The 16,177-nt window shown below is 46.9% G+C and overlaps 1 protein-coding gene across 1 annotated transcript in view; it reads right to left on the reverse strand.

The window, feature by feature from the left end:
* The window catches only part of EXOC4 (exocyst complex component 4), a 2,700,837-nt gene that overhangs the window by 640,150 nt on the left and 2,044,510 nt on the right, over positions 1-16,177 (reverse strand). Inside the window, exon 13 of the mRNA XM_069629625.1 lies at positions 1,879-2,034. Within this exon, the coding sequence (XP_069485726.1) occupies positions 1,879-2,034 (156 nt within the window). The remainder of the gene's footprint in view (positions 1-1,878; positions 2,035-16,177) is intronic.

Here is a 16,177-nt window from a genome sequence, read left to right on the forward strand (position 1 = left end):
GCAAAGGGCATGGGGGTCTGAAGTTGGGAAGAGCCCGTCGCAGGATGGACACCTGCTGTACCCTGTGGAAGTCGACATGCGCCGGGGAGGAGCGGGACGTCTGAGGACCGAGTACCTATATGATAAAAAGACAAAACAGACAAAAAAGACAGAGGTATCCACGCGTGGAACTACATGGCCGAAGCCAAACCCAGGAGCGCTGGTGAATTCAGACCATTCCAGTCGACGCAGAAAAGGGGACTGAGGTGTGGCGCCAGAGGGCGGAGTCAGGGCAGCGCATGCTCCCAGGGCCGCACCCCTGCATGCCTATAAATTTAAAGGGGAAGACGTTTTTTTTGGGTGAAAAAGGTTCCGTCTCCCGTCCCTTGGAAGGGACGCCCATGCAGTATAGAGTAAAGGGGATGGGACGTAAGAGTATGCCTTTGACAAACTTTGCAACACTGTTAAGCGAGCTATGGGACTTTTTCTGAGGGGGTTGCATCTTCATATTACCATAGTTGAATTTAGACTATATGCTCTCTGATCTGAAGCTTGTGTAATTTTCCTGTACATTTGAATGCAGAGGCAGGCAAAATGCATTACAATACGACAACTGTCATTTTATTCATAAACTGCAACAACAGCTTGATTTTATACTCATTCAATTTTGATTTTTGTATGCTCCTTACAACGCAGGACGTCATTACATAGCAATTTGGCGTTTGTGGGATATATATAGATATATATAAATACACACAATATGTGTATATAAATAGGTCTTAAGATCTGTGTGTTGCATAGAACAGTTGGGTTTTCAGTGCTCCTTTTGGCTTCACACAGCTGCGCTTGATGTGGAGCAAAGGCATGAAACTATTCAGACAACTCAGAATACAACTTTTATCACTGATTTTCCTTGAGGCACAAATGAGAAATCAGGATGAGAAATCCCTCCTAGATTATTGTACTTTGCATGAGGATTGGGTTATATAGATCAGGGGACAAATAAATCAAGTTCCAAGCTAAAAAAGTCACTTGCCACCTCAATTCTGTACATACACACAGCATGCAATTTCTTACTCGCCAAAAGTCGAATAACGCTAGCCAATGGCTAGTGGCAAGTGCAGATTCTGTACAATGGTAATATAGTCTGTAGAGAGCATCAAGGCATCTGCCCCACTACAGGAATGTCAAATTTGCTACAAAAGCATAGACAATTATGCACCATCTACCTTTGTGGCACACCTAATCCCCCTGATTGTAGCACTACTGTTCAAGCTCTCATGGAATATGTGAAAAATCTATGTAAGCGTCACAGAATAGACAACCGCTGCCTATCAGCTGGAAGAGGATTGTTAAAAATTAGGGGGGGGGTGGGGGAGTACAGAGCCCTGGACCCTCAGACAATTTCCAAAGCAAATTAAGGGTAATGTAAACACTGGCCACTGCTATCCAACTCTGACTATTCCAACAGAACCTATGGCTCAAATTGTGTAATGGCGCCCATTTCTCACAAGGTCCAAACTGTAGTGTGGTCTTTATCGTTCAATGTATGAAATGTAGCTTTGAGTAGAGTACAATCAAAATGCCTATCTGTCCTCCTGTAAATGATGCAGAAAATGCCGTCCTCACCTCTGAGCAACTTAATGGGATTGCTACTTCACAGCAGCCCTTGTAGAGTTAGCACATTACAAATTGGTCAAAGGGGATCCCAATCACAAATCTGTCCAGTGCTATTGTTACTTGGAACCACAACATCCTTCAGCAAATTTATTCTACAAACTGCTTGTGTAGATTCATATTAATTCTCGAAAGGTAAGCCTCCCAAAAGATAACCAGAAGCAATACAAATTCTCCAATTGGAACCCCCAATAGGCTCCTAGTAAACCCATTTCCACTTACCGTATGAAATCTTCATCTTCTTCTCTCTTTGGTCTCATCTGTTTGGGCTGCGTCATGTTTATCCAATTGGGAAGTGACTTCAAGAGGCGGCTGATGTCGTCATCTTTGGCCCAGGATGCGCTAATCACCAGCTTCTCCTCTGACACTGCAATGCTCCTGAAAAGGAAAGAAATAAGAGAGGGATGTTCTTTGGGCTATTATAAGTGAGTACTAAACAGACACCATGCTTGCCCGTGCCCCTCTGACCCCTCAGTTGGGTGAGGACTGCCGAGGGTTGCATTTCATCCAACTCAGTCATGTGTCAGACACACCATCAAGTGGAAAGGTCAGAGGCTTTCAATTTTGTTGGAAGAGGGCATGAGACAGACACATGGACGAGAACTGGGCCCAGACAGAAGGTGAGTGAGGAGGTAGGAGCAAGGTATGGAAGGAAACGCAGGAGGGAGGATGGGCAAAAGACATGGGGGGTATAGAGGCAAAGGGAAAGAACGAAACACTATGAGCAATGGGATACACGAAGGTGGTACACGCAATGTAGAAATAGCAAAAGGGGCCGGACCAGCGCGGAAATGTGTTGGGGCCATGGTATAAAGGCACAATGTTAAAATGGTATTAATGGTTTTACCATAGGCCCTGAAATCCGATGCAGAAAAAAGTGTAGCCCCCATATCATTTTGTAGGCACAGAAAGCTTTTCTTCCTATTTACCTACCCAGTAAAGGGGAAAACGCTGCCCGAGATCCATCACCATTATAATATAGTCTTAAAGCTGCCTCTAGCGGGGCTGCAATTGGTTTGTATCAGGATTAGTCAGGCGAGTACAAAGGCAGCGAATATGGCAAGGGAAATGTGCACTAAATCACACAGTGAATAGCCTTGAATTAACTACGTGCACACAGGAACCAAGACTCATGTATGCTAAAACCCAGGAGTGCAAATAGAGTGTGACAACAAAACCAATATATGAAAAGGGATGTGGGGTAAGCACCTGACCGCGAGGAAAGTCGGCAAGTGCCTTACCCCCAATTGCTGTTACAGGTACTGACAGTGCTAAACCCACGTAGAGGGCAAGCAATGATAGGATCTGTGAACTAACACTCTTGATGGTATTAAATAAGGGAACTAAAAAACAGTACTCACGAGGACGAGAAAAACCTCTTGAATGTCAGCAAGCCCACGAACCCTGTTGATCAAACTGGGACCCAGAAAGGCTATAACAGCAATGGGAGGATAACTAAATACCTAAGTTGGAATAGTGATTACAGAATAGTGAGGAAAACATAGGCATTCACACAGGAGCTAGCTACAACAGCACACCACACCTAATAATCAAATGGGAAATAAATGCAGAAGTGCAATGGAAAACATGGAATGGATCCCAATAGAAAGTAAGGATCAGGAGCAGGGAAAAACAAAATTACCAAGGCAAACTTCCCCTACTCCTCCAAGGAAAAGACAGAAAGCTAATCTAAGAGGAAGGCTAAGGCATAAAGGTTTACAGCAGCAAAGGACAAAGTCAAAGAAATATAGAACACAGACAAACTGGGCTGCATCTAAAAGGGGAAAGCACTGAGAAATGCTGCCTGCTAACAGAGGAAGACAGAAAGGGAATCTAGGGAGCAGAAATCAATTTAGCACATGAATCCGAAATCCAGGGCGGAGGAACAAGAAACAGGAACTAGGAACTAGGCACAAAAGCTAGGAACAAGGGACTAGTCACAACAGGAACACTGCAACGATGACCAGCGCTGGACTGAAGTAAACAGGCTTTTAAAGCTGCTTAACGAGCACACCCATCAGGTGTGCCGCCTGCTGCACCTGCAGCCACAGGTGTTGCCTATCCTCCACCCAACCTTGTCCTGCAAGGGAGGAGGTGAAGCAGTGAGCCAGGCATTCTGGGAAGCATAGTCATTTGATCAAAGTAGCATGCTGGCTGCCAAAAACCTAGAATGGATCCGGAAGGGAAGTAACTTGGAAAATAAGGTTTTAGCGCTCCCAATTCATCAGAGCACTGTAGCATAAGGTTCGGAGGAAAAATCCAGTAGGGAATAAACCCCAAATCATGCCCCCAAGTGGTGGGAACGGGAGCGAAGGGAGCGAGTCGTGACAGTTTGAGTCTTTTCTATCCAACAGATGCTCAAGAGTGACAGTAAAAAAATGGGTGTCTGTGTCTGAGGTTTTGACATGGGGTGTACCACAGGGTTTGCGCATTTCTCCTCTGCTTTTCAATACCTATGTAAAACCCTTAGACAACTTTAGTCAACCTAGGAGTAAGGTTCCAGAACTATGCAGATGACACCCAGATTATTTTTTAACTCGAGAGTCGTTTTGAAGACAATGGGAAAGGTATTAACACCGTCTTTCAAGAAATGTTCCATCGGGTCCCAATTATTTAACATTTGACCAGTGCAAAAATTGGAGCTAATGCTTTAATACAAAACAGAGCAAACCGGTTTTGTCACAATCCATATTATCTAAAGACGTTTGCACATGGGCAAAAATTAATCGGACTTTGTTGTACTATCTTTGCTACATAACATAAAATGAAAGGTGTTTATTACATTTCTTTTAATATTATGCACCAAACGTAGTAAAAAAAAAAAAGCAGCCAGCTTTAATTTTTCCCTGAGAAAACATATTTTGAGAATACATATTGGAGCTACACTTGTTTGCTCCATTCGTATTGTCTAAACAGCAGAATCAATGCTAAATTCTTCCACTCCGCTTTTTAGCACAAGCTGGCTCCAAATGTCTAACTGGTTGGGCCCTAATCAGGCCAAGAGAGAACTAGTTTTGATCCCTATTTCAAACATATTGCAGAAGGAGCCTTTGTTGTAGTTTCTACAACTAAGTGCACTATTCAAGTACAGAAAGGAGCTAATTACACTGGGTTTTATACATGGCTCTTCATTATCCATGATACCGCACTCTAGTAGTTTGATTAGCTCTATTAATTTCTATCCTGATTCTCGGACGGCTTCAACCCTCCCCTTCTATCAAATTCTGTCTGAGTATTATAGCGATGGCTGTATTTGGATCAAAGCTGTATTTTTGTAATTGTCTTTATGCCAGATCCAATAAATACATAATCCAATTTCTCCAAGTACATCAGAACATGGCTGCTCAGAACACCAACAGCTTGAGGCTCCAGTGTTAAAAAAAACTAGACTAACGGCGTAATCAAACCAAAATGAACTTTGAGCTATTAACTATTATTCACAAGACCGTATAGGGCTGTACCCTTTTATAGGGGAGCACGGGGTTCACTTCGTGTGTGCCTAGCTGGTCTCTTAGATCTTCATCAGATATATTCCTACCAGTTCTGAGATTTCGTAGAGTGAGAGCAATTGGTAAATTCAGTAGGGTTATTGCCATTAAATACTTGAACATCCTTCCACTGGAAATTAGGGAATGTTCTGATCTAATGAGATTCAAAAAAAGTTGAAAGCTCATTTTTTCAATTCCTGTTGGAAATAATTGACCAGGATAAGCTCTTCTTAGCTGGTACTTCCTATTGTTGGTTTGAGCTACAGAGCCCTGAGAATCCTCTCTCTGGTCGTAGCGCCTATCGTTGCTGAAATGTAAATTTGGATCGAAGGGTTACAGATTTCAGAGTTCCTGGTGTGAAGTCAAGCTGATTGTTCATTGGTTTGGAGGCTAAGTAATGCAGGGGCAGGCCTCTCAGTAGATGGCAGCATGGCATCTTCAGGGAGCCTGGGAAGGATAACTATGAGGGTGTGACTGAATGACTGACAGTGGAACGAGCCAAACACTATGGGGACTTATGACAGGACCAAGATGCAGGTGCTCTCACTGAGGAGTGTGCTTGATGGAATTGAAGATAATATGGTTTGGATGGGTGTTGCTGTGAATAGAGTCCCATTTAGGACAGAATCCAAACAAGAAATCACATGAAAAATGCAATTTTGTGGACTAATACCAACTGAGAGAGATCTCTGGAGGGATTAGTTTGTGTGCGTAGGCATGAGTGAGGCAACCAGGAAACATATAAGATATTATGGATAGAGAACAGACAGGCTAACAAGCAGAGTGTCTTATATATAAAACCGAAATCTAAACCAGGTGGAGAGAAAGAGAGAAAGGAAGGGCAGTCATCATTTATCCAGGGTAGTTTGCCTCCCAAATTATATTGAGACAGAAAAGGGAGGTGAGGTTATTACTAATAGTGCCACTTAGAGTAAGGTGTATCTCTATAGAAGCCAAGCAGTGTCCATGGACGAAGTGAGTTGCCCATTCAGCAGCAAAGAAAATGGCAAATTACTCTCACCTCAAGAAGTCCCTCATCACTCTAGGTGAGGGCAGCGTCTAGCCTTGTGGCCGAAGTAGGTCAAAGGAAAAGGTCACCCCACAGGAACGGCATTTATATAGTCCTTAACTGGGATAGAAAATGAAGGGTTTTCCAACAGGTGCCAGGGGTATAGAAAAATGAAGAAAGGAAGTCTTAAGGAGGTTGCTCCAAGGTGAGGGCACACTTGGTTGTCTGCAAACCAGAGAATTAGGAGTTAGACCTTGTGTAGCCTAATTAAATGATCATACTCAAAAGGGACTGTTCACTGCAAATATATAAATAAAACACCTTATTTGGTATTCATCCCAGCCATACTACTGATGTACCAAACGGTCATGGAATAAACGTGTTCATTTTATGAAAAAAAGTTGTCTGCAACATTTATTTTGACTAATGTTCCAGAGACTACTGTATTATATTTTTTAAAAAGACGCTATAAACACTTCCAGTATTATGGATGGGGTGGTCAAGAGTACAGCATTTTATAAAAGAAGATATGGGTCCTACTGGACGTTAATCAGTGAGTGGAGGCACTCTGCATAATTATAGGAACGCAAATATAGTGGCTTGGCAGGCGAAGAACGATGGTCTGGAGGATTGCCCAGAGCAATGCCAGAGGTTGAGATTAATTTTAAACCTTCCAACCATCATCCCTTTTGTTTTGCTGTAGTCACCCCAAATGGGGTAAGTATGCCCAAACATGGGTCCCATGCCTGCTGAGTCTAGAGACCCAAGATACTCCTCATTGATGCAGCTCAACAAGGCCAAAACATGTTTGGAGATGCTTGTGGTCTCCTGCAGAAGGGATGTGACCATGGGTGCATAAAGGAGGGGACCTGGTGCCTCCCTGCTTGTTGAGGTAGTACATGCTGGTGGAGATTTCAGTCTGAATGAGGATCATTTTGCCACTGATGAGCGGTAGGAAGGCCTTCAAAGCCAGCAAGATGGCCTTTATCTGTAGCCAATTTATATGGGCCTCTTATTCCTGAAGGGACCAAACTCTGGACGCTGTGGTTGTCCAGGGTAGCTCCCTAGCCCTCCAAGAACAAATCTGTTGGACTTGCGCTGCTGGTTGTCGGAAGGGCCTGCCTATACTCAGGTTGCAGTCCGTGCTCCACCAGACTAGGTCCTGGTGTAGGAAGGGAGGAATGCTGACGAGTTCCGCCTGTGAACCTCCTGATTCCATGAGGCTGAGAAGTGCAGCTGTAATCTCATTTTGAGTCTTGTATAAGGCACTGCCAGAAGACATGCCGCCATGATACCCAAGAGGTGCTGGTACCACCATGCTGAGGTCACTTCTATGCTAAGAACATTTCTTATGGCCCTCTTGATGGCTGCGATCTTGTCCTCTGAGGAGAAAACTCTGTTGGATCTCGTAGCGTAGATGAGGCCAAGGAAAGTTAGACTCTGCATCAGCTGGGATTTCTTGAGATTGATGGAGAATCCCAAGTCGTGTAGCATGTTCATGAGGGCGGATGAGGTATGGTGGACAGCCTGCGGGGATCTCGCCCCGATGAGCCAGTCGTCCGGGTATGGATAGACATGGTGACCTTGGGCCCTCAGAAGAGCTGCTACTGCATTCATAAGCCTGGTAAAGACCATCAGGCTGAATTGAGGCCAAAGGGTAGAACATTGTATTGGAAATGGAAGCCCATGATCCTGAACCACAGGAAGGACCGATGGGGCTGCCAAATCGGGACCTGTAGGTAAGCATCCTTTAGATCCAGGGAGCACATCCAGTCTCCCCTGCACAGTCTCTCTGCAATAAGCGCTGGGGTAACCATCTTGAACTTTTGAAGCGGGAGGGAAAGGTTCAGGGTGGAAAGGTCCAACACAACTCTCAGGCCAGCCGGGTTCTTGTTGTGTATGGTGAAAGTCCTGGGGTAGAAGCCCATACACCGCTGGGAGGTTGGGACTTCTTCCACTGCCTGGCTGTTTATGAGCAATCGAATTTCCGCCAACAGAGTTGCTGTCCCAATCTGTGGGAGTGGAGGTCAGGAGAGAGAGGAGGCGGTAGACCGTGGACATTACTGATGGGATCCAGGGGTCCGCGAATCTCACGCGTCAATTGTGTGTGTGGAATGCAAGAGAGTCAGAGTCTCTCTCCCTCTCCCTCTCACCCTCCCCCCTACCTCCCTCTCCCCCTCTTCCCCTCTCACCCCCCCCCCCAGCCAGCCTTGGGCCTTGATGAAGTTCTTCAAGTCCTCTGGAGGCGACTTCTCAAAGAGCTCACTATACCTTGCTAACCTGTTCTCAGTGCTCACGGTGTAAGCCTGTCACACACCGTACAGCCCTTGCAGCTGTAGTTGGGGCCAAGGCAGCGGAGGCACAGGACATGGGGAAGAGCCCCTCGCAGGCTGGACACCTGCTGCAGCCCAAGGCCGTCGACATGCGCCAGGGAGGAGCGTGGTGCCAGAGGACTGAGTACCTGTTTAAACATGAGAAGGGAAAGACAAAAAGACAGTATCCGGGGAAGAGCACGTGGAATTACAAAGCTGAAGCCAAACCGAGGAGTGCTGGTGAAAGTGGTCCGTTCCCGTCGATGAGGGAAAAAAAGTGGACCGAGGATTGTCAGGGGAGTGTATGCTTCCAGGGCCGCACCCCTGCGCGCCTCTAAATTTAAAGGGGAGGAATATTTTTCTGGTGAATTGGCCGCCCAATAATATCGCTCCAGGTCCGGCAATGCAAGGCCCCCCTTTCAATGCAGCTGCATCAATGTGGTGTATGCTATCCTGGCCTGTTTCCCGGCCCAGATCAGGTCAGTGATAATCCCCCACATCCGGAGGTAGAAAACAGTAGAAAGGAATAGTGGACTATTGAGAAACAGATAGTTAAAATGATTGTCTTGCCCAAATTCCTCTATCGAGATGCGGCCCATCAAGTTAAGAGGGAGGGCATGCCACTGCACCACTAAATCCTGAATAGAGTGAATGGCTCTACCATAATTATCGTCAAACAGTATGGATGGGTCCCATGAGATCTTGACTCCTAGATGTTGAGTACTATCAGTCTCCCAGAGAAGCCCAAAGCCTTTGTCAAACGCCACAGTCCCACTGGTAAGCGGAAAGACCACTGATTTACTCCAGTTTACCTTCAACCAGGAAAGCTCCCCAAATTTTAACACCTCACCATTACCGGTGGTAGGCCATGGACGGGGTCATTTGGAAATAATAGCAAGTTGTCTATGTATAATGAAATAATCAGCTGATGTGGACCAAGCTGTATACCCCGCTGTATGCGATGGTCTCGCACCCAGGGGTTCCATCGCGAGCGCAAAAAGGAAAGGAGACCAGGGGCATCCGTGCCTCGTTCCTCACCCCGTCACTATCATTCCGGAGTGGCAATGCCCACTATGATCCTTGCCACCTGAGCTGTATAAAGGAGTGAAACCAGTGAGATGAAACATTTACCCAGGCCAAGCTTCCGGAGAATTGCATAAAGATAAGGCCATTTAACAGTCGAATGCCTTTTTGGCATCCAGCAGTACCACTATCACCTGCGCTTCAGGCTGCAGCGCTGAAACGATCCCGACGAAATGGCGCAAGCCGTACATCGGGTTCCTGCCTGGCATATACCCCGACTGATCTGCAAACACCAAATCAGGCATCAGTGGGAGGAGGCGATTGGCCAGAACCTTAGCAAAAAATCTTATTGTCGACATTTATTAAAGGATAGTTCCGGGACTTTTTTTTTATTGTCCCTACGGTTCGGCCATGTGTTTTTAAGCATAAATCGGTTGATCGTAGAAAACTTTCCTATGGACCTTACCCGACTTTTCGTCCATTAACGCACTCGAAATCAGCCGCCATTTTCTGATAATCCTATCATTTCCCCCCATCGACCTGGCTCACCTGCTTTTGCGGCACTAAATCAAATCCCCCGCCCCTGAGCCTGACATCAGCAGACGCGTACTGCCCATTTCCCAACGCCAAAGCATGTTTCGTGTCAACAATCGCTGCGCCTCAGCTTGTCAAGCTGGTTGGCCCGAGAGGACCGCGTACCTGCAGTCTTGGTGGTTGGTCTCGCAGAGGTCGCCAGTCTGGAGTCCGGGAACTGATGAACTAGTGGCACGAGGAACCAGCCTCTCCACCACCCAAAAGAGGAACTGGGTGGAGGATGGACCAACTCCCAATGTCACGAAAGGCACTCTCCAGATAAGCGTGACAAGAGGATTGTTAGGCTCAGACGGATGGAACCATAGTCCAGGTGGAGTTTGTTGTCGAGACCATGAATCTTCCAAGAACCTCTGTGCAGCGACAGTTGGTAGATAGACCAGTGTGGCAGAAAGGGAATTCGCAGTAGGCAAAAGGAGCTTGGCTGGTGCTGATGGTTCCAATGGTACACAGGATAAAGTTCGGAGTCAGGCAAGACAGGAAAGAGGGAGGTCAGATGGAGCTTGCTGTCTGGCCAAATAAAGAACTGTCTAAACGTGCCCAGGATGGAACAGGAGAGTGCAGGCTAGCATAGGGTAGGACCCAGATACACAGTTGGTGGTAGATGACCCAGGACAGGGCTCAGGTAAGGGCTGGTGGAAGGCTGACCCAGGACAGGACCCAGGTAAAGGCTGGTGGCAGACTGGCCCAGGACAGGACCCAGGTAAGAGCTGGAGGCAGGCTGGCCCAGGACAGGACCCAGGTAAAGACTGGAGGCAGGCTAGACCAAGACAAGACCCAGGTAAGAGCTGGAGGCAGGCTGGCCCAGGACAGGACCCAGGTAAGGGCTGGAGGCAGGCTGGCCCAGGACAGGACCCAGGTAAGGGCTGGAGGCAGGCTGGCCCAGGACAGGACCCAGGTAAGGGCTGGAGGCAGGCTGGCCCAGGACAGGACCCAGGTAAGGGCTGGAGGCAGGCTGGCCCAGGACAGGACCCAGGTAAGTGCTGGAGGCAGGAACAACGAGGTGAGCGAAGCGAACCGCGTTGAGACGCGACCCGCTTCGACTCGCGGCTTCTTTTATGGGCCGCCGGCGCCCGAGAGGCCTGGAACGCAAGCCGTTCCGTTTCCGGGCGCCGGCGAACCCACAACGGGGCCTGGAAGGCAAGCCCCTCCAAGGAGGCGAGCCCAGTCCACGGCGCATGCGCGGAACCGAGACAGAGGTCTCCCGCGCATGCGCCGAAGGCCGCCGGCCCCGTAACCAGTCGCTCCCCTCCCGGCGAGTCCCCAGACGCGAACGCGCGGGTAGACTCGCCAGGAGGAAATGGGAGCGGCAGACCCCAGTCTCCCGCGTGACATGACACAGCTAATGAAGTGTCGCCATGGAAATGGCAGGACGCCTCTTTCCTCAATAAGTATAAACACACCGTTTCACAACACAGCAGATTTTCGATTCCATTACTCTCTCTGTGTTACTTTGAGTATTCTGTGACTCGTTTCTGTGCTCTGGTCAGCTACCTTCGCCGCTTCTAGGCCTTGTGAACACCTGTACCATCTCTGTAAATTATTTTACTTTCTTTACCACACAATGGCTACAATAATGCCGTATATGTACGAGCCCGAGTACACCGAGGAAGAACTACTGGAAAGGCAAGCACGCGAAAACGATGGGGATTCGGACGGCAGTTGGGAGGACCAGTCAACGGATGAAGAGCCTGGACCATGTCGCATCCACCTGGTGCACGTGCAATCGGTGCGAGCTAATGCCAACTGAGGAGGAGAACTGCTGCTGCCGTGAAAATTCCGGGTGCTTGGCCTACATTTCGGAAGGCGAGCCAAGTCCGCAATGCATCACCGAGCTGCCAGAGTTCAGGGAAGCCTGCCTCTTACGGACCGTGTTGAGGATGATGATGGTGCTTATGCACGAACTTCGCGGCACTGTTCGTCCGCGTAATCCGAGTAACGAGTAAGTATACTCTGGTTGTGATGTCAGTGATGCCACTACTATTTCATGGTCGTCTCCCACATATAAAATTACATCTACATGTCATTCGAATGCATGTAAATTGGTTCCATATTGTGCATTTTCTAGATAGAATTTTTTTCAAAGCAGAATGACATTTTTTACCTGAATCGACAGTGATAAGAAAGTTTTGTCATTTTAATACAGTTTGCATCTTTCATTTTCACAGGTGGTACAGGCTGGTGGCCTATCGTTGCTTCACTTGGTGGCTTCACGGGAGGCTCGGACACCGCGTTCGGAGAGTAATACCTGCCTGTGCGGTACTTGCCATTAGACAACATTTCCCCAGCGACAGTGGACAATACCGCGGATTTTCCCTGGATGTGCTGCAACCGGAACTTTACAATGTGCAATGTTTATTATTTATGTTCAATTGAAATTAAGATCTAAAATAAAACCCAACATATATTTTAACAATGGTTGTTTTGATTTTTTAAATGAATCTAGTGTGTCTCCATTGAATAGTCTTCCTGTGCCTTGTCTTGTCACACCACATGTCTCCGGCCAGCATCCTCCCTCACGCTGGCCGCCCACCTTCAATCCACATAACCGTTGAACCCATATGCAGCAGATATACATATGTTATTTTGCAGGTTGGCATCAAGCCTCCCGGCCTTGCCTCCTCCCCCAAAAATACTTACCACACCACTTTGTTCAAGCGTTGGCAATAAAAGGCCGTTGGATTTTATTGATACAAAACATGGTTATAGGTAAATAATCAATATGGTTGATCATAATAAATCATCCTTTTGGGCACCGGGTACAGAGATGACCCCCTCTGGCCCGTGCCGCCTTGCCACCACAGGCCAGCCTGCTGCTGACTAACTGCCTAGGCATCCAGGGTCTCCAGGGTGAACTGCACCCATATATTCTCCTGGGAGGGTGAGGTATTTATAAACTCACCCCCCTGCCTTCCATGTACTAGATCCTGCAGCCTGCCTCTTACATGCAGTTAGATGGCCTCTCCTTGGTGAGGCCCTGTGGCAAACGAGTCTTGTCTGCACGACCACCGCCCCAATCCACCCCCCCGCCCTATCAAAGGCATTTCGCACCGGGGTACTTGCGCTGGCAAGTGGAGCTGTCAGGGAGCGATAAAGGCCAAGAGGTGCCAAAGACCATGTACACTTCAAAGTGGTCTATAGAGCATGGGTTGTTGTTCCCATGTCTACCTCCAGACCCCGTGTCTCCTGCCAAGCATCCCCCCTCACGCTGGACGGCCCCCTGCAATCCACATAAGTGTGTCTCCATTCACGAGTCTTCCTGTGTCTTGTCTGCACGACCACCGCCCCAATCCACCCCCAGCCCTATCAAAGGCAGTTCGCACCGGGGTACTTGTGCTGGCAAGTGGAGATGTCAGCGAGTGATAAAGGCCAAGAGGTGCCAAATACCATGTACACTTCAAAGTGGTCTATAGAGCATGGGTTGTTGTTCCCATGTCTACCTCCAGACCCCGTGTCTCCTGCCAAGCATCCCCCCTCACGCTGGACGGCCCCCTGCAATCCACATAAGTGTGTCTCCATTCACGAGTCTTCCTGTGTCTTGTCTGCACGACCACCGCCCCAATCCACCCCCCGCCCTATCAAAGGCAGTTCGCACCGGGGTACTTGTGCTGGCAAGTGGAGCTGTCAGGGAGCGATAAAGGCCAAGAGGTGCCAAAGACCATGTACACTTCAAAGTGGTCTATAGAGCATGGGTTGTTGTTCCCATGTCTACCTCCAGACCCCGTGTCTCCTGCCAAGCATCCCCCCTCACGCTGGACGCCCCCCTGCAAACCGCATAATGCCACGACATATACACGTCATTCATTCACAAACACACCCCTGTTTCGAATTCTTTATAACCCACTTCATATTTCTAATGAGAACTTCTTTGCGCTTTGCTAGTCAACCCGTGAAGGTGCTGGTTATCTGCTCTTCGTCTCTGTGAACTTCCGTGACCACTTCGAGGAAACTCGTCAGTTTGCAACCTGTGAACTGCTCCCTGTTCTACGACAAGAAACTACTCTGATCCCTGCATCTAACTGTTTGTTCGTCAAGGTAAGGCCATGTACCATAATCATTTTGCGTCCAATTTCTTTTCGTTCAAGACAGTACATGCAAGGAACTAGTCACATGTTCTGAGTTTAGTCAAATTATTTTTCTATTTTTTTAAAGTTATTCAAATACTTATCCGCATGTGAATAACGTGTATAGTTCCAAGAACCAAAACGAACCTTGCATTGAACCTTTTATGTGTCATTTAATTTTTTAACACATTGGTATTCATATAGAATTGTTGATCTTTACTTTTCAGAACTTTCCACAATGCCTGCCTGTTCCATTGGCGGTTGCCCTTCGAAGACCCATAAAAAATCTGAAGGTACTATAATGCATGTTTTCCCTAAGACAATAGATCAGATAAGAGAATGGGTCCGATATTGCGGATATCCACCGTCTGAGCTTGAAAGTAGAGTCCTAGAAGTCTTTGCGGACAAGAGGGGTGATCGATACCGCATCTGCAGCAGGCACTTTAGCTCAGACATGTACTCCACATCATTGCTAATAAAGAAGAACACACCGCGAGCGAAGCGAAAATTGCTCTCAACCGCTATTCCCACTCTATTCGTCCACATCCCTCCACTGGTGAGTCAAGTTTACGTATTTATCTCTCGGCCTTGCGGTAGTGTGTAGCATTAGCTAACAATAATTTCCCCATTTATGTATCCACTCAATATGAAGGCGGAAGATTCTCCATCCGTGTCGTTATTGCAGTCATCAGCCACTTCAAGCGCCTATCGGGTAATCTTACTTAGCTATTCTGCCACTGACTTGTTTTAGGCATGTAAATCAATAGTTTTAATTTATCGTGTAATTATTTTACCTAATGGTACACACCCTTGTACTCGTCCTCTAGTCTTTGTTTTCAGTTATAATTATTGTTATCCAAAATAATGCAAGTACTGTCTTTCAGGGAGATGCTGAGGAGTCCAACGCATTGACGACAACCGTTGATGTCACTCAGATGCTCGAGGTACGTTTCCGGACAGTTCCATCGATGGAGATCATCAGATCTTGCATTCTTGTAGCGTGATTGTTACACACAATGTTTCTTTCGTTTTTAGCCATTGATATGTCCTTCTGTCGTCGCCCTCCTATGTGTCTTCTTTTTTCAATATTGTGTTCATTACTAATGAAAGTCCTATGTTTCAGGGAGTCGATGGAGCATTAGTCCAAGAAGAAGGGGGAGCATGCAGTTACGGGTCGGCGCAACAGCTTGCAGAAGTGTGCACCGCAGTTACATCGTCCCTTGATGTTCTTATGCATTTCGAGGTATGGATACTGACAGTTCGATCAAGCGAAATCATATGACGTGATTACATCCGCTATACTTCCTTCTTTATTAACGCAAGTACTATGTTTCAGGGAGATGACGGAGCTTCTTCTACAAGAACATCACCCCTAGTAGTTGATGCAGATCTCTGGGTGGTGACACTACCAACGATCGAGCAAATCGAATCATATTTAGATATCCATTATTTATTTTAGACAACTGATCATTTGTGCAGGTCTATTTAGATGAGCCGTTGACGCCTGCACAAAGTTTATGTTCTTTTTAACAAAATAGAAAACCATACTAATGCAATTACTGTGTTTCAGGGAGTTACTGAAGCATCATCTTCAATAATATCATCAATGGAAGTCTATGAGGAGCCAGAGGTATGGATCTTGACAGTTCCATCCAACTAGATCAACAATGCGTGAATAATTGTCGTTTGAATGTTCTACACAAAGCGTTCATTCGTGTTTTGCTATTGAGATGTACGTGGGTATTGGTCCCCAAGTACATTTTGTGTTTTCAATATTATTATACATACTAATGAAAGTTCTATGTTTCAGGGAGTCGATGGAGCGTCAGTGCGTGATGGATGTGCTTATCATGAAAATATAGTCGTTGCAGCGCAAGAGGAAGTGGAGACATGCACACACGAGTCGGAGCAGCAGCGTCCTGATGTTGAAGTTCGAGGCAAGAAAGTTTCAAAGAAAAGAAAGCAAAAGAAGGTTAGTGTCCTGGTCACTATATTATGTTGTTTTTCACTGTTAATAGCTCAATACTGTAAGTT

This window comes from Ambystoma mexicanum, chromosome 12 (genome assembly GCF_040938575.1).
Source record: "Ambystoma mexicanum isolate Mex_15411 chromosome 12, UKY_AmexF1_1, whole genome shotgun sequence".
NCBI classification, from domain to species: Eukaryota; Metazoa; Chordata; class Amphibia; order Caudata; family Ambystomatidae; genus Ambystoma; species Ambystoma mexicanum.